General features: G+C 40.6%; 1 protein-coding gene across 1 annotated transcript in view; it reads right to left on the bottom strand.

Moving 5' to 3' along the window:
* Window positions 1-5,022: 5,022 nt before the first annotated feature.
* The window catches only part of RERG (RAS like estrogen regulated growth inhibitor), a 134,658-nt gene continuing 115,214 nt past the window's right edge, over window positions 5,023-24,466 (bottom strand). The window contains exons 4-5 of the mRNA XM_073319312.2: window positions 11,338-11,411; window positions 5,023-10,275 (exon numbers count right to left, since the gene is read on the bottom strand). Of these exons, the coding sequence (XP_073175413.1) occupies window positions 9,868-10,275; window positions 11,338-11,411 (482 nt within the window). The 3' untranslated portion in view covers window positions 5,023-9,867. The remainder of the gene's footprint in view (window positions 10,276-11,337; window positions 11,412-24,466) is intronic.

Below are 24,466 nucleotides of genomic sequence, written 5' to 3'. Positions count from 1 at the left end.
ATGTGTAGTTCTTTTATTTATTTATTTTTTAGCTACCTGCCTATCATGGGGCCCGTTACTGGTGCTTGTGGATTGGGTCTGACTATTCACAATGAACCAAATTCAATACTGACTTCAGTGGGAAATAAATTTGGCCCATTATTTGCAAGTATTTTGAATAACTCTCTGAAAGTAGCCATTCGACTTCTTTTCTTTTCATTTTCTAGGAAGTGTCCTGCTGGTGAAAAGTGTTTTGAAGGAAAGCCCTATGGGTATGGTATGGGTGCGTTCATGAACGAGCGGCAGTGTGTATTTGGACAGTCACACACACTGATTTCTAAATACATTAAACCTCTAGATGAGCCACTTCTAGGGTTGAGAGAATAAATTGATCCGTGTGACCATTCAATCCTCAATTTAATTTGAACCTGCCAATTACAGGTGCCAATTAGTACCAGTCATGGTGATATTTTGTGATGTGGACATTAATTCCTTTGGAACTGATAACTAACTCTCTTCATGATGGTCACCCCACGTAGTAGCAATCAAGGCTAGATTTGATCCTAGAGGCGAAGATTTGGTGTTCTCATACTAAACCTCTCTATTCCTCTATCCCTACTTCTCCCATCCCGATGCTAATTATTTTCAGAGGATTCTGGGTACACCTAGCCCAGCATATCTTTGTGTATAAACGTCAGAATTCATATGGGTCTTTAAGTGGTTTCTTTTTTGAAAAATGTCATGTAGAGCTCTCTCCCTTTTCTGTCCCTGTCTATAACTACTTGTACCACTGGCATCTCCTCTGATATCTTCCCTATTGTGCTCATTAACTTTTTAAATGTGCATGTCCTAACTGTGCCTCAAGAGAACTATTGTCTTTAAATGAAAGTGTCTGATGGAGGTTGTAAGCTTCACATCTGCTGCAATATTGGGGGAAAAGTGACAGGAGATAAAAGGCAGCCCACGGTAATTTTTTTCTTAAAGAAACTCATATATATGTTAATATTCGTAGAGCGTGTTCACCCCTGTTTTGCTCTTTTCAGTTCATGCAGGCATCTCTCCTTAAGCACACTAGTGGCATGGTAAAAATATGCTCATCTAGTATTTCTAATAACATCTGGTGATTTCACATGTGCCCTTGATCTCTACAGATGCTAGGCACACCCCAGAGTCTGCTCAGCATAGATGAAATAGATTGGATAAGAGATTATATAAACTTCTGCCTCAAACCCTTGAACTTAATGCAAGTTAAACCTTTATTTAAGTGTGGTTAACTTTTCTTTAAATTTTCCATATACATCGGCACTTCTCAGTTCCAGCTCTTTCAGATCCTATGTGGAAGTATTCAGATATCATAACAAATGATCATGTGTGTAATTGCAGAGCTGCGCTGCTGACTCACTCTGGCAGCCGGACCATGTCGGGTCTCACTACCTCCTGCTCAGAAGTATAAATGTTGAGTGTCTTTTCTGGAGCAATATAGAGGACGGGAAGCTCTGCACACACGCACACAAAAATCTCTAAAAACAAATAGCTCAGGGAAGAACCTTGAGGGCTAGCATTTGTGCTTGTAAGCACCGTCCTGGCCTTAGAACTTTGCTACATGATTTAAGAATCAAGGGGATCACTCAGGAAGGGAATAAGTTTGGACAATAACCTGCGTGCACGCATGCATGCACATGTTAGGAATGGGATGGAACTAGAAATGGAACCTGCTCTGTGTGAGGTTTTTCAACACAATTTTGTAGATAAACTTTTGATAATCTGAGAGAAGAATACAGGCTTTTGGTAAAGTACAAAGATGGGAGTCACAAGGTTTGTTGTATTCCTGGCTCTGCCAGGGCGAGTCACTTAACCTCTCTGTGCCCCCATTTCCCTATCAATATACAGGTAATAATGATACTTCCCTAATTCATAGGAATGCTGTGAGGCCTCATTCATTCATCCACCTAAAGTGCTTTGGAATTCTTGAATGGATGATGCTACAGAAGTTCAAAGTAAACACTCTGAGGTTTTATCTGACTCAGACTTTGAACTCTAAGGGACACAGCAGTAGTAATACTGAGCAACCAAAACTAAATGAGATCAACAAGGATCCTTAGTGCCTTGGAAATCCAGGCTGAAGTTATTATGTAACACACTGTCTAAGTATGTTTGGTGATGTCACCCTATAAGTGGCTGGACCAGACAGGAGAAATACTCTTAGTTCATGTGATGGAGGCCCATGTTTTTGGTTCTGAAGGTTCAGAGCTCTATATCCTCATTGAAAAGCTTGGTGGGTGGTGTTGCATTAGCATCAGAATATAATAAATTTCAGAACTTAGAGGTGAATATGGGACCTTTTTGATCCAAAATATATCTTGGGTAATCTATTTATCTTGTCTAATTTCTTAAGATTTAAAGACAAAATATGTGCCATCCTGTTCTTTTAATAACCACTATACATTTGTAGTTTGTCATGTAGATAGAGCATGGAGACAAGGTAATACAGTTGTTAGGAAATTATTTTAAATGATTTAGGGATAGCCATTTCTCATAGTTCAACTAATTCTAAAACACCGAATGACCCAGAAGCTGTATTTCCACACAGGAATTAAAACTTGGACACCATAAGCCTGAAATTAATTTCAAATTTCAACTCCGTTCAACTGGCATTAATAATAATATTTGCATTTCTTTTGGATTAGATTTGTAAACAGTATTTTTACAAAGAAAACCGTTGTGCATTTTATCTTTCTAATTACATTTCTGGGTGGATCATCAGCATACAATACGCTGTTAATAAATTATAATGCTTATGTGGAAAATCCTAAACTCCTTATTCGGGCAAAATTCCCATTGACATGAGTGGGAGTTTAAGCTGTACGCAGGTTATGTCCTTTGTCTGTTTTCATTTGATTTTACTCTTAGTCATTCCATCTGAATATATTTGACAGTGATTTTTACCATGATAACTTTGACTAGGGCAGGAAAAGGTAGGTTGAAGCTATAGATAAAATACAACACTACGGCCCAAGCCTATTAGTCAGATCTATTAATCAGCCACTAACTGAAAGTACATAGCTAGTAATGGATAGATTTAACTTGGGGTTGCCTTACTTGGGGCTTGTCTACAGGGAGGGTACATTATTGCACAGCAGCTTGGGTGTAATCTCTAGCACGCATCAGCATGTCATGCACTCAGTGTCTGCTGGTGCATGCTAAAAGTTCCCTCATGCACGATGACATAGTCCCATTTCCAGTGCTGGAGTCCTGAGGAAAAAAAAAAAAGTGCGCTGGAGGAGGCAGAAGCTTGTTCTAAATATTAGGACGGAAGGGGGGAGGCCACAGGTACAGAAGCTCTGGGAGGAAGCAATGGGGAGCTGGGGAGTAGTGGTGGGAGTTGGGAGGAAGATAGGAGCAGTGGGGCAGGCCATGGGGAGCAGGGGTGCTGACTCCTAACAGAACCCATCCCATTCCTGTGTCCTCTTTATCTATGCCTGGCACAGGGGCTCCGCTGTCCGAGCAGCTTTGCTACCCAGGTCCAGCTCCAAGCTTCCGGCAGCTCCAGCCCCTGAGCTGCCTACCTCGTCTGGTCCCCTGCTCCCTCTGCACTGCCCCCCACTGACCGCCCCCTAACAAGGCTCAGTACCAGCACCTGCTGGCTCAGAGGACATTCTGCAGCCAAGGAGGGAAAGGGGCGTCTTGGCCTGGCACTGGCTCCCTGCACTGGGCACTGGCACCAGGGCCCTGCTTACCCCCTGCATGGAGGCTGGAAAGTGCCTACAATTAGCAGAAGTACCAGAATGGCGTTCTAGCTCCCCAAAAGAGACCAGGAATGGGGTTCTGGCAGGACCCAAGCACTGCCCATTTCTAACTGCAGTAAGTCAACCCCTTCTAGAGAACTCTTAGTGCATGCCAGTATCATCCACATGGGCAGTTAGTGCATGGCCTGCTGGTGTGTGCTAGAATTTCTGTTTCAGCTTGTGCACGCTAATGCACCATGTAGACAAGCCCTTGGAAGTGAAGATGTGACCGTAACTTCTTGTTCCTGAGCAAATAAATTCTACTTGCCCATAAAATTGACACATTTGCAAAGCTATAGTTCTTGCACTGAAGCTTGGAGATCTATGAATAGAAGTTGTTATTGTGGGTGCAAATGGTTTTACTGGTGTCAGTGAATTAAGCATCAGACCTCCCAGGAGTTTAGGGAAATGTTATTCCTCATTTATAGCTAAGGAACTGAGGTGGAGAGTAGTTATGTGGCTCACCCAAGATTGCACAGAAAGTCTGGGATAGAACCCAGTTCTCCTGACAAAGGTCCCGTACTTGAACCAGAACACCCTTCTTTCCTAACAAACATTCATATCAAAGTCTGTGGACTAGTAATATGTTAATGGTTAAACTTTCAAAATCTGCCTGCAAGGCAATGTCTACCTATTGTACTCATGATGGAATACTTCTGCTATGTAGCCATATAGCCTCTTTATAGGTACATCAAAGCATGGTGATAGGTCCACATCCTTTTCAAATAACAATAAATGCTGCTTTTGGGTGTCTAGTGCTGGTGGAAGGGGCCAGCCTGACAATCCTGGAGACTGAAGTCCCGTTTTAACCACAGCCATTCGATGGTAAGCTTGCACTACTGATGACTTCTCCACAATACCCCACCAGTCTGCCTCAAATCCAAGGTGGAAAGGAGTTGCCTATAGGGTAGAGGGAATAGGGTCGCTATCTCCCTGTCCACTCAGTCACTGATGCTACTAGGACTGCCAACAAAGGGCTTGATTAACCCTTGATGTAACCTCACTGAAGTCAGTGGTGTTATACCAGAGATTAATTTAGTCCAAGGTGATGCTTACTGCTGTAAATCATGTAAATTGTTTCCATGATATGGACCTATGCCCACTAGAATCAAGACTGAACTCAATTCCCATAGGCCACCATCCCAGGCAGTTTGTAACATCACAAAGTAGGGGTTGAATTTCAAGCCCTTTGCATCTTAATGGCCATATAGTTACTCCCTGGCATCTGTAATGGAAATAAAGCACATAACACCAGAGCTTCTAAAATGACACTGTTTTTATTATAGATTTACTTTTTCAAAGAAAATAAGTCAGCTACACGAAGCTGTCAAGGCGTATTGTTGACTTAAAGCCTCTATATCTTTACAAATGCTTTTTTTTCCCTCTTGCAAGTTATGTAAATAGTTTGAGCCATTAGAGAAAGAGAAGAACTAGAAAGTCTATGCATACATGATCTTTAGGACCTTTCCCCCTTAAAAGCTAAGAATTGCAGTAAATATTTTGCAGGAAAGTTTTTGAGTCTAGTTGATGGGGCAGTTATAGTTTAAAAGCCTGATTCTTGACTCTACTCCAGCTGCTTTGCACTGCCCTAGTGGCACATCACAACTGGAAAGCTGGCTTACCTGGCTTTGGAGGATTCCCCATATGGCATAGGGCCGGCATAGGGCCAGCATAGAAGCTCTACACCACCCCTGTCAGAAGGGGTGCTCCCAGGAGAAGGGGGCATGGCTTAGGCGTCCCTATGCCCTGGTGATCCTTAGTTGCCATGGGAAATAGCCTGAATGGCCCAAGGACTGGGGGAAACACTAAAGTGTTTAGGGCCATTTCCTGCCTCCCACATCCAGCCTTTAACTTTACTAAGCCTATCTCAGCTACAACTTAGGATCTAGCCTGACCATATTTGAATAAAATCTCCACAACGTTTCCTAGGGAAATGCTAGTCAATGTTTCAGGAAAATCCCATTTCTTCTCATCGGGGTAAGACGATTTACCTTACATGTAAAGGAAACTGACTAGGGCCCTAGAACAGCGTAGTTGGCATCCCTCCGCCACCTCCTTACCAAATTTAGTGCTAACAATAGGTGTTGCCAGAGTGACAGCCCTGGAGCCTGAATTCCAATTACCCCTGATATTTGGGAACAGCCACATCTGGGGGAAAGCCTGTCTCCAATGAAGTCAGTGGCAACCACCCTGAACTTTATGGCTTTGACCCACTTATCACTTACATGGCATGATAAGGATTGCACAAAGCTCTGTCAACCAATTTCATTCAGGCAACCAAATAGCCAGATTGCTATAACACTTTTGATCAGCTTTGAATTGCTATAATTGTTAATGGTATAAGACTCCATATTCCCTTATAAATGTTTTTGGATCTACTGGATGCCTAGGTGTCGTGGTGAAATATCTGTGATTCACACCAGTTAAACTGATCTGTTCACTCTGGGACAAATCCTGAACAGCTTATTCAGGCAAAATTAACTTTGAGTTTGCCTGAGGTAAGAACAAAGGGCCACATTTTTAAAGGTATTTGTAGGCACTGAAATATCTTTAAAAATCTGTCTAAATAAAAACTGAGTGAGGACTTGAGGATTCGGCCCCTTGTTAATTGAAAGACAGAGTATCACAGGTATCTGGAGGAAAATGAACATGTAAGAGTTCAGTACAGAGAGCACTGATTTTCTTTATTTTTATATTCTTATATATTATATTATCTATAGGCGTGGGCCTTCATATTCTTGTATGTCAAAATGCATACAGTTATATATAATTTGGTACAATATATGTGCTAAGTATATATGTACCCAAACCCCACATACAAACATCCCCAAATTTTGGGAAAGTTTATCTTGATATGGATCCAGACTTCATGGTTGCCCCCCCCCCCATTCTGTAATGATTGCACCAATCATCTAGCTATTAACACCTCAACTTGAAGACAGTTTGGATCCTGATCCAAATCTTGCAGTATGGGCATCTATAACTCTTTATTTGTGACTTCAGTGAATCGCGATCAATCATGTTGAACTAATGAGGAAACTACTTTAGGGGGAAAGTACAAAAAAAGGGGAGGGGAAATACTATTAAAAAAGAAAAATTGGCAGTAAGAATACAAATGAAGTCTTTTAATTACCCTGTTTCCTGCTTGAAAGATCAGTGGATAGGGGTTCACTTTGCATTTGGGCCTTTCAACACTTTGGCATTTTCTGGCTCATTTGAGAAATTGTAGAAATAGGAAACTTCTGCAGAACAGCCAATAATAAATTGCAACAGCTTGAGAAGCAGTAAATTAGACTGTAGTCACACTGTGTTACAATTGGCTTGACAATCAGCCCATTAAACAGAGGAAAAACAACAGCGCTCTTAATTAAAAACAAAATAGAAAAAATACCCAAATCACAAAAGAGCCCCCATTTTTTTTGTCCAGTCGTCTGTCATTTGCAGTAGTCTCCAACCTCAATCTTCAAAAATAAATGTTGCTACTTTTATTAGAGGGTCTCTCCTTAACAAGTAAGACACATTTGTTCAGCATTATGTGTTCTTTCACAAGGGATTTCATTACTTCCCCATAAACGAATGGTAGAAGGAAAGAGACATTTTCAAGGGACATTGTCAAGAAGTAAGATAATAATTTAGTATTTCTTTAGTTGACAAAGAGCATCATGACATCCCATGTTCTCTCTCACTGATCTTCAAATCAAATTTCCTCAGTGTACAAGTAAAATAATCTCACTCCTCTCTCTCTCGCACACATACACATCCATTTCCAAGTCTGCAATCTTGCCCTGGGATGTAATGGTAAGGTCTGTCCTTTTGGGCTCATGTGACATCACATTATTAAAGATTATAGGAAAAACTCAGGTCCTGAACCTGACAACACTTTCTCATGCATATTAAGTTAATCACATGCATATTTGCAAGATCAGTGCCATAGTTAATAAGTGTTGATACATGAGCCAGAACAGAATATGGCTCACTCTCCCATAGCTATGTTGGCTCTGCATTGCTAACAGGAGTTTAAAAAAAAAAAAACAGGCAAAAACTGATGGTTGTCACTAAAGTTAGCAATATGACTGACACATTTTGGGAAGATTTGTTAAATGAGAAGGTAACAATTTGCTGCTCTTCTGACCAGAGTCGTCCTTCAAAGATTCTACTGTAGTGTTTGCAACTGAAACATCATGAAGTGCGAGCGTATGAGAACCAAAAAGAAGAAACTTACTCCACAGACAACAGTCTAATTTCACTGTCCCAAACATGATGAAGTTCAGAAAGTAAACAAAGAGCATATAGGTCTTTAAAGTACATTTGAGTATGAATTCCTTCTATGACAGTCATCAGAGAGAGTGTGAGTGACATTATTTAAAAGAAAATGAACTTGACAGAGTCTCTTTAAGTCATTCTTGGTTTAAAAACTGATTTAGGACTCATGTTTCCTGCTTGTGTGGAAGCAGAGGGCTTACTCCACTATGCTGCCCCCTATGTGGTCATTTACACCTGTGCAAAGTGCTAACAAATCAAATATCACCACTTGCCTAACCCAATGATAGCATTCTCTGTCCATTTTTCATTCTCTTTGCCCAGGCGTAAATGACTACACAAGATGCCAAGCAGTGGAGAATAAAGCTCTGAGTATTTGCATTGAAGGGGGATGTTAACCAAAGGAAAGAGGTGCTCATGCTTCTATTAGTGGATCCACACAGTTGCCTGTGACTCTGCATGATGTTAGTTTTGGTTACATTCCTAGCTGCCTAACAGGGTGTAATGTAACTGCTAAGAAAGAAACAAAAATAATCTGAAAATTCTTAACTACCTCCTAATTCTAGCTTCTGTATGTGTGTCGTCTCTCTCTCTCTCCCCTCCCTCTTCCCCCTCAAGAAGGCTTCAGAAATGCAGCCAATAGGTGAGTAAAGTAGAGGGAAAGCTAAGAGTTTGCTGAAGCCACAGGGTTGGAGGAAAGGAGAAAATTAAAAAATCAGATCAGTACTATTAAAAACTCAAGAAAGCCTAAAAACGTCTTCTCTGCTGGTTTAAACGAACCATTGGCTCAGGCCATAAAATTTAGATCTGCGTTCGAAACGGCTGAAAGTCTGGGGGCTTTTGGTTTGCCCCATTGTAAAGGGAGCCATTTACATTGTACTTGCATATGAGTTTGGATTTTGAATTCTCAGCCTTCCTAGAATTTGAGGCTTGGGCTGGGCCTATCTTTAGTTTAAAGCAGAGGTGGATGCATCATTCTGGATAAATCAGCAAAGTGGAACTTTCATCAAAAACCTCATAATTAACCATAACCAAATCTCTGGAACTTCACTAGTAGATTGGTTATCTTTGTTTGATTCCAACTCCCCCACACAAACTTCTGATCTTTGAGGTGGAATGCTGAAATTGCCTTTAGAAAAGCTGTTTATGCAATATTCCCTGCACACTTTTGCAGATCTGAGAGACCTGGAAAACCAGCCACATTTATGTCCTTCAGACCCATTGAAATTCACCCATCACTGGTTGAAACCTCTACTGTCATGCAATATTTTTCCTGTTTTAAATACATACCTAAGAATGTAGGCACTAGTGTTGGGCTGGAAAAATAATACAAGAAAAAAGGGGTTGTAATAAAAAAAATTGTGTGTAAATTTAGTGCTACTGAAAGGTGCCAGATTAACAATTTTGGAGAGAACAATTAAGCAGTCTCCCAGGTGATTCAGTCCTTGGCCTCTCCGCTAAGGATGTCAGTTATCACTGGACTGAGACTTATTACTCATAGGCCGCAGAGCAGCCATCAGAACATAATGATTTTCAGTCATTACCAATCTGGGCTGAATTGGAGCCAGCAACCTAGCTGTCTCATTACCAATCCCTTGAGTCAGCCAATCCTTTGGAATGTCTCTGTGATGTTGGATGGAAATGGTGTGGAGTGGATGCTACCACTCTAAAACCATTTAAATAAAGTAGAAAGGAATCTGCCCCATATACTCAAAAAGGGATGAAGTGATTTTTTTTTAAAGTAAAGCTTTGACCATCTTTTATTTTCATATGTCCTGGCTGCCTCTTCCCCACCCCCAAACTAACCTTCTCTACCCCGGTTCTCTACTTTGTTACAATTCTTTTAGCTGCTGATTTTGGTGAGCATCTTGTTAATCGCCTGCTTGACATGGGTGGTGGAGCTCCGTCTCCGAGTCTTGCCCTGGACCATCTTACGACGCCGCACCTCACGGCAAAGCTCATAGAAGGCCTCCATGATGTTGCCTTCACCTGTGCAAGCGGAACACTCATAAAATGCACATGCTAGTTCCGTGGCCAGCTTTTCTCCTTCCTCTGTGCTGACCTGCCTGGAGTGATCCAGGTCTGCTTTGTTCCCCACTAGGATCAGAGTAACATTCTTGGGTTTTTTAACTTCATCCAGCAAGTTCTTAAGTGGTAGCACTTCCTCAAAGCTGCCCCTGTCGGTGATGTCGTAGACTAGCACAAAGCCTTCACCCCATCGTACGTGTCCTTCCTTCTGAATAGTGTCCTCCTGTTTGGAAAGAAGGACACCAGTTTAAGGAGAAGATCATACACTGGCTGAATACAGTTTGGGAAACTAATACAAGCCCTTCACGTAGACATCTGTCCCCTAGGCTCACCTCTCAATGACTGAGCAGGGTGCAAAGCCATTTACACCTGGGAAAAGTGGATGTAAAACCACAACTCTTCTGATTTTACACCCACTCTTCAAAGGTGGAGATGACTGCACGGGGTGCGAGGCAGTGGAGAATCAGATCCTAAAGATCTGCAGCCGTGTGCAGAATAATGTTGTTGTGTGTCTCTGTAGTAGATTTTGAGGAAAAGTCAGATAGGTTTGGATGGGTTTCTGGTGGTTTTCAGTGTGAGCACCTGCCAGTGTTTGGTAAGAGTGAATGTGGCCATGGTGAGGCAGAATCTACAGTGTTTGTTTTGGTGGGTGTAGCTTACAAGTTATATTTGTGTCCTGGCTGTGCATGGATGACCATGCCTTCTATATCCAGGTATTGTGATCCCTTTCTAAGGGGTTAACTTCATGAGGTGCTCTTGGGTGTCCACATAGGTCACTTAGAGGAATACTGCTAGACTGTCTGTTTTTGCTCTGGATAATGGCACCGTGCAAGAGTGATAACCGATTAAGGGAAATCTGGTAATGTGATCTGGGCCAAGCAGGTGACTGTTACCATAGATTACATTGCACTGATTTCATTCAGAGCCTTCATCTTGCAGATTTATGTGGGAGGCTCTTTGTGTACAGAGACATTTGCTCCAGATGATGAAGTGGAGTACCTCGGGGCACCTGCTGAAGTTCCTTACGCAGCCTTTGTTACAGTTAAGGCATCTAAAATAAAGAGTTCCCCAGATGGTCACACACTATCTCTACCCGCTCTTCCACATTACAAAACTCTAAACATCCATCTGTGTGTAATACCCGGGTCTGGGAGCCGCTGCTCGGAGTGGCACGGGCTCTACTTGATTTTAGTCACCAGAAGCATTGTGCAGCTGTCTTAGTCTCACCCTTTTCTTCTGTTTATTCGTGTATGAGAATCAGATCTTCTCGACCGTTCTCACTCACCTGACCAGCTGTATCTAGTATCTCCATGGAAACAACTTCATCATCGATATTTGCCTGATGACGATAGGTAGACTCTTAAAAATAATAAAAACAATTTGAGAAGAGTTTAAAATCTAAATGCAGATTGTTAGAGCAGAATCTTCTTTATGCTCCTTGCTACTGTTCTATCACACGACTTGAAGTACTGTTCTGATGTGATGTAAAGCTTCCCCAGCATCTGTGAATTGGAGCTTTTTCATACATAGGCACATCCTAGCTCCTCTTCTCACAGCTAAGACCTACCCATCTCTCCCTGTGTGCCACCCCATAACCTTCTTTTATACCACATCTCAGAACTATGACTGTTCAGAGACACAGCCTTTGTACTATATACATGGGACCTCTGCAATTACCACAAAGGGACTGAACAATTTAAAAAGTTAACCAGCTATCCAGTAATATTGACAGGCCTGGGTCTTCCTATTGGACAATAATATAAACAATATCTGGAGCATGTAACCCAAGACGTTTCTGAGATGGAATGTTTTAAAAATCATCATAACTTTCAAAAAATGAAACTGGTTTCAATGACTATGACTCTATTTACATCAGGGCTGAATTTGATCCAATTTGTTTATTCAAAATGGAACATGGCAGTGAGGCTAACACACTTATTGTTTTGGGGGTTTTTTTGATAGATTTTTTTTCCTCTTCAGTTTATTTTTTTAAGAGGAAAAGGGCTAAATCACATTAAAATATCTTTCAAACAATCAGCATAAGTTCTTTTCAAAAGATTTTCCTATAATATCAAACTAGCCAATAATACTGAAATCAGATGCAGGTTTCCATATTTCAATACATGAGACCGATTAAAAAAAAGTTCTCAGTTAAAATAGTTTCTGCAATACATATTAGTGTTACCACTTGATAAAAAGCCAAATGGGCACACATGATATAAGATGGGTTTACAGCAGACATGAATTTGGTGTAAGATCTTGTAATTAAAAGAAGAATCCTGGGTTCACTCAGGATATCTCTCAGAACCGTATTTAGTCTGTTTATAACTTCTTCCTAGAATATTTGATGTACCCTTCACATTCCTGCTTGTTCCAACAGATATTATCTAACTTGTTAGTATTACATATGGGGGTTGGAGTCCATTACTATGGAAGCTTTTTAAGTGGTCAGGATCTTGGATTTGTGCCTCACTGAAAGGACAGCAACTGACAGCCTTTTAATCCCACGCTGTGATACTTTTCCCACTGATTTGGAGGGAAGAGTGCCACCTCCTGAAACACCAATGCCACTTCTTTGGAGGTCTCCAATTCGAAAACTGATAATGCCTGTCCCTACTTAGCTTGAAATCTGACCAGTTCAGAGCTGAAAATGGTGTGGCTGCAGACCAGGGATCTACTCAAGCTACCCACTAAGTATAGCCCTTACACTGTGATGAAATTACAGAACACTGGGATTTATTTTCGGAATGTTTCTTTGAAAAATGCTGAAATCATCACTTTCCCCTTTTCTAGCAAAGGCTCAAAGCAATGTGTATGATTTATAAGAATTGCCAAGGGGAGTTAAACATACACACTATCCATGTTATAGGAAAATAAGGCTGCATTTGCTGCCTCTAAAGTTCTGGAAATGGGCAACTAATCAAATAATTAATGACAAGGACACTTGTTTTATCTTAATGAGTATGACACTTAAGTGTGATAGCATTTGACCTAGTTGATCCGTGCTAACATTCAGATTTATTACTGTTGCCAACTCACAGATGGTCTATATCAAAAGTCAAATGCACATGATATAAAACTGTAGCCAGCAATTCTGATCGCTTTTCATTGTCAGAGATTTACATTTTATTTGGTGCAAATCTCTTCAATGGGAATGGGAGGATATGCTCAAGGAAGCTCATTTATTGAACCAGAACTTCTGAAAGGTTTTATGTTCCACGAATGTTTCCTTTCCCTACTGAGGGATGCCATCTCTCCAGAATAATGTGTTTAAACTCTCACATTATTTTCCCCCACCAAACACCCTCTCCCCCACCAAAAAAGTAACTTGCCCTTGTCACTCAAATTGCTTTAAGTGGTGCAGCTGTCACCAGTATGGACAAATGGGCCAGTCCCTCCATCAGTCAGTCAGGCAGGTGGAAGCCAAATGGCAAGTTCCTTTGTTTTCAGTTTTTATTTTGTTTAAAATTTCTAGGAACTTACTGGTGTTTGTTACAAAAATGTCACAATGGACAAAAATGGGTGCAAAAATTAATTTCACAGTTTCCTGGGTAATATCAGGCTAATACTGGGGATGGGAGAACAGGAAAGAAAGTAACGAATAGAGAAAAGTAGGCCAGAAGTGAAGAGGTGGAGGAGATGAGGGCACCATCTCCATCTCTTCTGCATCCGGGTCCACTCCAGAAGTTCAGTTACCCTCAAAATAATACTTAAGTGGGATTTATGTAGGGCATATACCTTATTCTGGCCTTCTGCTCAGGGGTGAGTTTTATCTTGGATGTGTAGCATTGCTATGGGTAAGAGAGGTGTGAAATGTTGGTAGTTTTGGATAAAGATGTATCTGTTTCTGAGTTTGAGTAAGGTTTGTGGATTTGGGGCCATTTTAATGATATTTTAGCACTATCTGGATGTTTGTGAAAAAGCAAATAGCCATTATTAGTCTCAAATTGACAAGTATGAATTTTGACTAAAGGGATGGAGCCTCCTAAAAGCCCAGTGGATTAAAGCACAGAGCTGCCAACCATGACGTCTTGAGTTGTATTCCCTTTCTGAAACTAAATGGTCTTGACTTCGCATTTCTGTAGTACTTCACACCATACAGTACGTTGCTTTACAGTAGTTCAATATCATTACTCCTCCGTACTGTACATATAGAGAGACTGTGACAGAGAAGTTAAAGTGCTTTGACTGGAGTTGGCATGATCTAGTTGATGAGGCATAGGTATAACAGAAGAGAGCTGTCTTCTAATTATGGTTCTGATATGGACTTTTCAGGTGACCATGGGCAACTTCCTGAGCCTTGGATTTTCTGCCTCTACCACGCACAATATGACCTGGTAATAATTCCATACTGTAATTTTATGGCTACCACCAACTAGGTGGAAGGAAAATGTTATAGTTGTGTTTCTCTGTCCGTAAATGCTTGAATCAAAGTAGGATTTTGCTGGCCCCAGAGGAGCCACACAGCTACTATGGTCAGAGCTGTGGTAAGCCAATCAACATCAGAAATACTGAAATGGAGCTGTAAAACTTACCACTTGGTCCTAATTTATTATAAACTTTGAAAGTCCTGGTTAACTATTGGGGTGTTACACTTCATATAATATTTATGGTAATTTAAAGAAAAGGGTTGCTGACCATATTGCTTTGGACCTACAGTTGATCTCATTACTCTGATGGCTTCGCTTTGTATAATAGTGCATTCTGCAGCACTTTTCTTCAATAATACACACTTAACTCTTGCAAGATTCATCATCTGAAAAATTGAAGCTCATCCTTTAAATATTTAGACCATACCAAGGGGCCCCAGAAGCATTTCTGAAGCAACGTTAGTCAGTTTATTTTTTTTAGCCTACAGTGTATTGGCACAATTATTCAGTCCCCATTAACTAATCAACTTCTAAATTCCCAGATGCAGAAAGTCCTTTACAAGGAGAAGCAAAAAGCAGACTGAAAGCTTCCCCTGAGCTTATTTGTGCTATCTTGTTAATAAGAGTATTTGAGAATCGCTGTATTTTTCTGAACAATGGATTAAAAGTAGTCATGAAAAAACAATGCTATTAAAATTATATAGAGAAAATATTGAAGTATATGATCCACAGAATGCAAATCTGAATGTCTTCCAAAGCCTGAGGTTTTGATAAATACATTCAAGGGAGATATGGGTTGTATTTACTTGAAGAATGAACACATTTTCTTGTCCTGAATAAAACTGAATTGGTCAATACATTTGTTCCAGAAGAGCATATTTCAATTCTTGCGGAAAATTCTTCCTCTGAGATCCATTTTGTAGCTCTTGGACCACATCCTCAGTTGGCATAAATTGTCTTTAATGGAACTACACTAACTTACACCAGCTGATCTGGTCTCTTGACTCCAATGTCTTGATCAGTACAAGTTCCATGGATATGGGGAGAGCAGAAAATGGGGGTAAAGTGTCGTCTTACAGCTCTGAAAGGAGATTTTTGCTTTATGCTTTTAGGAACATGTTTATTGTAGGAATAGGCAAACCAATTTGGATGAAATAAACACCTCCACAAATTTATGCCCAAACTTTGAATAGTAGCCAGGTCTGTTTTGAGTACAGATGGGCCCAAATTCTTTCTCATCCAGAGTTTTGGCTCATGTCCATCTCTAGTTTCAATGTTAAAAAAAGACAGCCTCACTGGAAGGTGACATATAGAAATAGTGTGAGAAAGTTTGTGCTCATGGTGTCTTCCACCCCCGTGCAACCTGGAAGCACTGAAGACCTAGAGAGTCTGTTCTGTGAAATTTTCAGACCAGTCTGTAGACCAATGAGATGCAGATAAGGTGAAATGAGATGCAAGCATGTGAACTTCTACTTGCTTAATAGCACTGAACTTTCAAACCATCATTTAAAAACTTCATTTTCCCTTGGATGAAGAAATATGGATAGGAGACTAGTTCTTGCCATAATTACTTGTCATAAAGTAACGAGCCAAAATCTCCTCTGTTACCCCCATGAAACTCCATAGAGGTCGCAGGCATTGCATGGCGTATATTCCTGCAGAATTCGTCTCCGTCTGATTTGAGAACTGTGAATCACGGCACACCCAGTTTACCTCTGTTCCACACAAACCTAGTGTTGTCTCGTATTGTTTTCCATGGATTTGCTCCAGCTGCATGAGTAAATTTTGTCTCTCTTCGCTGCTCTCTGCATCTACTCACTTGCTTCCTCTCAGCCCTTTTCAATCTTACCACTACTGGGACCAGGGACATCTCTTTAGCACTTACCGTCTAGGGCGTGACTTTGTCTGTCTGTCTGTCTGTCTCTCTCTCTGTGACTCTTCCCCACCTCCACATCTTTTGTCAAACCTCAACTAAAAATATTTTTCTTCCTTGCCTGTGACTCATAATTGCCTACTCTATCTCTTATTGCCCTTATGACATGCTTTTATTTTACTGGAGTGGAGCTAATGTCTGTTCACCCCAGTGGAGGATCTGGCCCTATGTGTTTATAAAACAGTTTTTTTTTTTTTAATGGTGAATGCATTCCTTCCCCTCTTTTTTTTATTGTCATATATGTAGAGCCATAAATATGCATGGGGCTTTCCATTCACGCTATGTTAAACTTACACACTCAAAAACCCCAAAGGATAAAATTTCCAAAAGCAACTAACAGCTTGCCTATATAAAAACTTAGGGCACTGCAGGCTAGTGTGGGGCAGATTTACACCTCACCTTGCTGTGAACTAAGTGTCAGTGTGGACCTTAGCCGCTGAACTCTAGAAATTTCCCTAGCGCACTTTGATCTACCCCACTTTGAAATGGGAGTACGTTAAAGGACACTGGGGAATTTTAGTGGGGGGGCAGCTGGGTCAACATGGATGCTTAGTGCATGGCAGGCTAGTGAGTGATAGATTACACCGCAACTAGTTGTGAACTAAGTGTTTTTATAGACAGGACCTTAGGCCCAGATTTTTAAACCTATTTCGGCATTGCTATGCTCAGTGTCACAATGCCTAACTGATTTAGGAGCCTAAATTTCATTTTCAAAAGATATTATCGCTAAGTCTAAATCCCATTGACTGTCAATAGAATTTAGACTCCTAAATCAGTTAAGCATTGTGGTTCTTACTGTTGCAATGCCTAAATAGCTTTAAAAACCTGGATATTAGTGATTTAGGCTCTTTGGCTCCTAAGTCATTTTTGAAAATGTGATTTAAGTTCTTAAATCACTTAAAATTTTTAACCCAAAAAAGTCAGGAAATACAACACTTAAGGCTTCAACAGGTAATGTACTATGTCCGATATGCTTGTCTCTCAGTACAAAGTTTACAACACCCACAGCAATATTAAGCTACACAAAAAACCCCCAGAAATGTGGGTCTAGAAAATATGGGCTGAATTAAGGCTGAATTTTACAACGCCCTTCGTGCCAACTGTCTGAGCAGAAGCCTCTGCCCCGACCAACATCTTGCTAAGGCCAGGCAGAGAGATAAGCAACGATATCAGAAAGAGCGCAGGATTCGCTAGGCTATGTTAAATGATTTTGCTGTGTCAGTACTGACTAGCCTCAGAATTTTTCAAATTTTTAACTTTTCCTTTTTAATTCTCCCCCACCCAAACCCAAGCAGAGGTACTGGTCCTCAGTGCGAGTTATGTCCACGACAAGCTTCAAGTTAAATAAGCCATTCGTGCTGTAGTTACACCTTTTTTTAAAGCGTCATTCGAGAGCAGGTGTGCACTTCCCTCCTCTAAATGAAAACTAGCCAAAGAGCCTTTGCTCACAATTGATTATTTTTTCATCACTTTGAGGCATAGAGCAAGCATGGGACATTTCAGTCCATCCAGAGAATGTTTCAGAAAATGAGCAAGTGTGAATAGGGTACAGTATTTTGCAATCATAACTGCTGTAGGCATAGCTAGTGCCCAATATACTACTTCCGGTTGTCTTCCATTTGTTTAATTCTGTGAAGTGTTTTGGGATACTGTATATATGTAAAGACTGCTATAAAACAGGCTGTATTTGATCACTGCCATCAAGAATGCTACATCTTGAGGCCGATATTAAAGAAAACATAAAACATATTAAATAAATGATTCCCACATCGTTCCAAGCTTCTTCCTCTGCTGTTCTTCATTGTGGCCTCTTGCTTTTGAGTCTGCCATGCTTTTTAAAGGCCAGTGTCATGGATTTAAAAAGTTCTAGGCCATGCCCATCTGCTTCCTTATGGATACTTCAGAGAAACAAGGAATGTTTTCACAGCTCATTTCCATAATACATTTTATATAAATTCCCATTGCAGAGGAGCACAGTGGGAGGCAACAGAAGATATCTTAAATTTGTATGAGGTCAAGTTAATTTTTCTTTGAAAATGGGAAAATTAAGTCTAGGAGAGGTGCATACCATGGTTCCAAAGGGAATGGTGTAGGGTCCCATCCTATTTAACATTGTTGATCCAGAAGGAATGAGTAGCATCCTTAATAAAATTCACAGAGGACACCAACAAAGCATATTGCAGCTGACCCAGCATAAGGCCCCATTCCAGCACAGCATTAAGCACAAGCCAAAGTGGAGAAGATTGTTCCCCTTACATCCTTGCTTAGGAGCCAACCAGAATCCAACTGCTTATAATTCCTGAGTGCAAGGACTAGGAAAGTCTAATGTCACTGCTAGATTCCTCCCAGATTGGCAGTGGGGTGAGGAGAGGGTATTGGTCTATTGGGAAGCAAATGCTGCTCTCTCTAAAGATTTTCACAGTTTCCCAACTGGAAGGCACTGCACTAAATCAGTCAGAACACCTCAGGCACCCAGCTGATGTGGGGCACTTCCTCATGCAACAGCTACTAAAGTTAGACACTTTTAAATCAGCAGATCTGGATAACTTGCATCTAAGAGTTTTAAAAGAGCTGGTTGAGGCACTCACTTAGACCATTACTGTTGATTTTCCATAAGTTTTGGAACATTGGGGGAGTTTCAGAGGACTGGAAGAAAGCTAATGTTGTGCCAATATTTAAAAATGGTAAATGGGATGATCAAGTTAATTATATGCCTGTCAGTCTGACTTTGATCCCAGGCAAGATAATGGAGCAGCTGATACAGGACTTGCTCCATAAAGAATTAAAGAAGAGTAATATAATTAATGCCAGTCAATATAGGTTTATGGAAAATAGATCTTGTCAAACTAACTTGATATTTTTTTTGATAAGATTGCATGTTTGGTTGATAAAGGTAATAGTGTTGATGTAATATACTTAGACTTCTGTAAGGCATTTGATTTGGTACTGCATGAAATTTTAATTTAAAAAGCTAGACATATAAAATATACATGGAACCAATTAAATGGCTTAAAAGCTAGCTAAAAGGTCTAAAAATGTAATGTAAATGGGGAATCATCATTGAGTGGATGTGTTTCTAATGGGGTTCACAGGGGTTGGTTTTTGGCTATTTAACATTTGTATTATTGACCCAGAAGAAAACATAAAATCATCATTGATAAAGTTTGCAGATGACACACTAATTGGGGGAGTGGTAAATAATGAAGAGGACAAGTCATTGATTCAGAGTGATCTGGAGAGCTTGATAAGCTGGGTGCAAGCAAAAATATGTGTTTTAATATATGTATACATGTAGGAACAAAGAATGTAGGCCATACTTATATGACTGGGGACTCTATCCTGGGAAGCAGTGTCTCTGAAAAAGATTTGGAGAGGGGTGTATAATCAGCTGAGCATGAACTCCAGTGCAACACTGTAGCCAAAAAGGGCTAATGCAATCCTTGGATGCATAAACAGAGGAATCTTGAATAGGAATGGAGAGGTTATTTTACCTCTATTTGGCACTGATGGAACCGCTGCTGGAATACAGTGTCTAGTTCTGGCATCCACCATTCAAGAAAGATGTTGAGAAATTCGAGAGGGTTCAGAGAAGAGCCATGATTTAAGGATTAGAAAACCTGCCTTACAGTGATAGACTCAAGGAGTTTAATCTATTTAGTTTAAGAATGAGAAGGTTAAGAGATGAACCGATTGCAGTTGATAAATACCTACATAGAGAACAAATATTTAATAATGGGATCTTCAGTTTAGCAGAGAAAGATAGAGCATGATCCAATGGCTGGAAGTTGAACCTAGATAAATTCAGACTGGAAATAAGGAGTAAAGTTTGAGCAGTGAGAGTACTTAACTATTGGAACAATTTACCAAGGGTCGCAGTGGATTCTCCATCACTGACAATTTTTAAACAAAGTTGGATGTTGTTCTAAAAGACGTGATCTAGGACAGAGATCAGCAACCTTTGGCATGCGGCCTGTCAGGGAAATCTGCTGGCGGGCTGGGACGGTTTGTTTATCTGCAGTGTCCGCAAGTTTGGCCGATCGCAGCTCCCACTGGCCACGGTTCACTGTTTCAGGCCAATGGGGGCTGCGGGAAGCGGCGGCTAGCACATCCCTCAGACCACGCTGTTTCCCACAGCCCCCATTGGTCTGGAACGGTGAACCACGGCCAGTGGGAGCTACAATCGGCCACATCTGCTGACGCTACAGGTAAACAAACTGTCCCAGCCCACCAGCAGATTTCCCTGATGGGCTGCATGCCAAAGGTTGCCGATTCCTGATCTAGAAATTATTTTGGGGAAGTCCATTGGTCGGTGTTATGCAGGAGATCAGATGAGATGATTACAATGGTCCCTTCTGGCCTTGGAATCTATTAAAATGTTCACGAAAGACAGACTTTAGAAAGACCGGTGGTGAAATGCAATGAACATACTGATCTTTTAGGCACTATGACTGCACTTGATTTGATAGGGGTTTCAGTTAACCCAGGGTATGGCTGAACTGGGTTTTTTGATATCATACTCTATATAAAGCAACATCATTTAATATGACTTTATGTACAGCACCTTGATGGAAGGGTGTATGTGCACACTCAAAGATGTGTGTGCTCTAATAACGTTCATTATTGTGATATTCGGCAGTTTAAGGCATATAAGTTATATTAAGTGATATAAGGCAGATATAAGTGTTTGTGGCTCATTTAGTAAGAGCAGGAGATAAGAAGGCAGGGTTCCTGGATACTTCTCTTAGCTGAGCCACTGACTTGCAGCGTGGCTTTTGACAAATTGCATAGTTTCTCTTTTTCTCTCTCTTCTTCAGTTCCTCACCAGTAAACTTTTTAAGTTCCATGTCTGAAAAGTGCATAGAAATGCAAAGTGTTTATCCAAAGGCTGTATTTTGGGCAAGAATCTACCAGTGTAATATTAAAAAAAACATGGAGTGATATTTTACTGGTAAATAATACAAACTCCATTGTCTGTAGCATTTCTCTAACTTCACTGTATTATTTGACTGTGATCAGAAAAGAAAAAAAATGTTCATGGAGGATGTGAAGGACGGGGGATGCTGGTAAAGAATCTTGAGTCTTACATTTTAATTATGTTGCCATTTAAGTTTTCTTGATACAACAGACTACTAGAATTAGTGATAGTATTGTTTGAGATTATTAGCTTTCTGATATCAGTTTAAATATAATATATAGATTACTTTAAAAATTGTAGTGTATGTCTATACTTAGACTGTAGCGCTTCAGTATACACACTACCTATGCTGATGGGAGTGGTGCATCTCTTTTTCTATGTACCTTCTGTATCCTCGGTGTGCATATATAGCACAATGTTTTGATTTGTTATAAACGGAGATTGATATGCCTCATATACCCAGGCAGGTGAAGAATTAGTAAAGCCCTGCAAATGTGCAGATATGCACAGATATCTGCAGACCATGTTTGAGAATCAGATGCGGATAAACATTTTGTATCCGCATAGGACTCTAGCAATTAGCCTCAATGGCTTGGTACCTTTAAAAAAAAGATAGCAAACACCTACCAAGAAAATAACTAAGCAATAAAGGTGTAGGGCAGCCAAGAGTTGGCGGATAGTTAATACTCTCTGGGTAATGAGCTCTGCTGATATTGTCATTCCTAGTACGTTGAGAATGGAAAAATAAAATATTAAGGGTGATACAGTTGTGCAGGGTCAACTGCACCTGTATTCCCCTTCTATGGTCCAGCAAGGGCACACACTCTTAGGCTTCTGGCTCCCCAGCTGCCTCCTCTCTTGGATGGAGACACATGTCTCTCTCCCTCTTAACTGGGATATTTCAAGACTGAGAGCTCCTTGCCTACATTAAGAATTCCTCAGTGAAGACCAGTTTCCTAAGCAGGCCTGCATTACTTTTCTTCTCCACAGTGTAATTGCATCCACACTTTCATCCACAGTGTAATTGCAAAAGCTGTTGCCACATAGCTCTTTCTAAGCAAGCACATTTATTCTTAAGGTAAAAGCATTAAAGAGAAAATATGTTAAAAAATTAAAAGAGCCTACACGCATGCTAATAAACTTACCAGAGATCAACCCTTCACTCTAAGGGCTCACTCTGGCTGTTGAACATGCTTCAATCCCCACCAAGGGGTTATCCCATGATTATGAGTTCATAACTCCTTTTCTCAGAACAATAACACAGACTGAGCCAAATCCTTCCAACCCTTCCAGGAAAGATTACACACACACCCTTGCACATTTGTTGGTTCAGAAAAAAGGTCACGAGTAAATTTTAACTCAGGCTATTAAACTAAAAGTCCTTTCTTTGTTTGTGCCTGGAGACTCCAATATGAACCAGTATATGTGAGCCTCTTTCCAGGTGGTGGTAGCAGCTCTCTGGAGATGTTACAACCTGAGTTAATTTGCCAAACCACTCCCAACTGTTCTTAGTTCCTAGAGGGTTGTGGTCCCCCTCCCTTATGAAATTACACACAATCCCTGGCCCACAATGATACATAAACTTAATTCAGTAATGTTTAGCTTAATTCAATATGGTTTGTCCAGGAAATTACCCAAGCTGTCACACAGGGCACATGTATAGAAATAATATCCTGAGCAGCAACACTAGTGCTGCAAGACCCTCACTTTAAATGGGAGTTCCATGCACCAAGGGTCCTTAGCAAAGCCATGCTACTCCTTCATGCTCCCTCTTCATGTGTGTAGCAGCTGAACATTATTTAACTTAGATCCTGGAGGCATAATAATACACTGCACACAGAGGTAACATGAAGTCTCTAGTTTTTGTCTTGAAGCTTAAAGTGGTACTGAATCACATAAATTCCTTTTCATCTAAAATGTATTATCCCTTTCAGAAATTACAGGAGGACAAGGAATTTTATGCTGTTTTATTCACTTTAAATAGAACCCTAGTGAATTTCCTGTGCCTTGGAAGTTTTGATGCAAGTCCTGGTAGAAATGGGAATTGCCAAGGGAAAACCAACTTCTAGCATGGGAGAGTTAATGGATCCCATTGGATCTGATATAAAAAATCAGCTGTAAATATTACTCTTTTTCTTTTCTTTTCTTTTCTTTCTTTTCTTTTTTGTCGCTTGCAGCCTCAGTGTTTCTGGCAAAATCTCTTGTTGCTTAGTAGCCGTGTGGTATGCGTCTGTTTTAGTTCTACATTTGAAAAGTCACTTGACAAACATGCTTATTCTCAGTGTAGGGTAAATATGTCACACTGACACAGTTTATGTTGCTTTAAACAGAGAAACAGATTGATCTGATTCTTCAGAAGAACAGAACAAAACCAAACAAAACAAACCTCTCGCAGTAAAAAGCCATAGTAAACCCAGCTATGTACTATCTAAAGAGATACCTAGATGCTATAAGCCACCAAAGGATGCCCATGACGATAAGGCTAGATATAGTAACTGCTTCCACCAGAGGCTCCTATCATTGATTAATGTCCAATTGATGACATTTGTTAATTTTTGCATTTGTAATCTCTTCCATCTGACCATCTCAAAGTGCTTAGCTTCACAACAGCTGTATCAGATACTTCTCTCCAAAATTAGATGAATATGTAGAATTTAATAAATCAAAGGAGTAGCAGCCCTAGAAGCTGAGTACCTTTTGTGGAAGGAAGGAGATGTCAAAGGATCATGGGAGGGCAGGTGATCTTGTGGCCACTTACTTCCTGTGTAACCCAACACAAGTCACTTAGTTGTACAGGTCTGAAGATAGATTCTACTTTTGTGGGTGCCCAGCTTCAGACATCTAGGACCTGATTTTCACTGGGGCTGAGCATGCAATAATGTAATTACTTAGCACTTCTGAAAAATCAGGCCCCAAATTTTCAAAGGAGGCCTGTAATTTAGGGTACTTTTCTATTTGGTGACCAAATCTGAGACACTTTGGGCCCAATTTTGAGAAGTGTCAAACACCAGCACAGCTGAGATTGAAGTCAATGGGAGCTGTGGGTGCTGAAGAGCTGTAATAAGGACCTGGGTGTCTCAAGGTGGTCACCCAAAAGTGGAGACTCCCAAAATGAGAGGCACCCTTTTAAAACTGGGGACTAAGGGCTGAATGTTCAAAGGGATTTAGATGGTGTGACACTCAGTAAGTTAGGCAC

This window comes from Lepidochelys kempii, chromosome 1 (assembly GCF_965140285.1).
Source record: "Lepidochelys kempii isolate rLepKem1 chromosome 1, rLepKem1.hap1, whole genome shotgun sequence".
Taxonomy (NCBI): domain Eukaryota; kingdom Metazoa; phylum Chordata; order Testudines; family Cheloniidae; genus Lepidochelys; species Lepidochelys kempii.
Note: the sequence above shows the minus strand (reverse complement) of the source record. Positions and strands in the feature narration are given on the sequence as shown.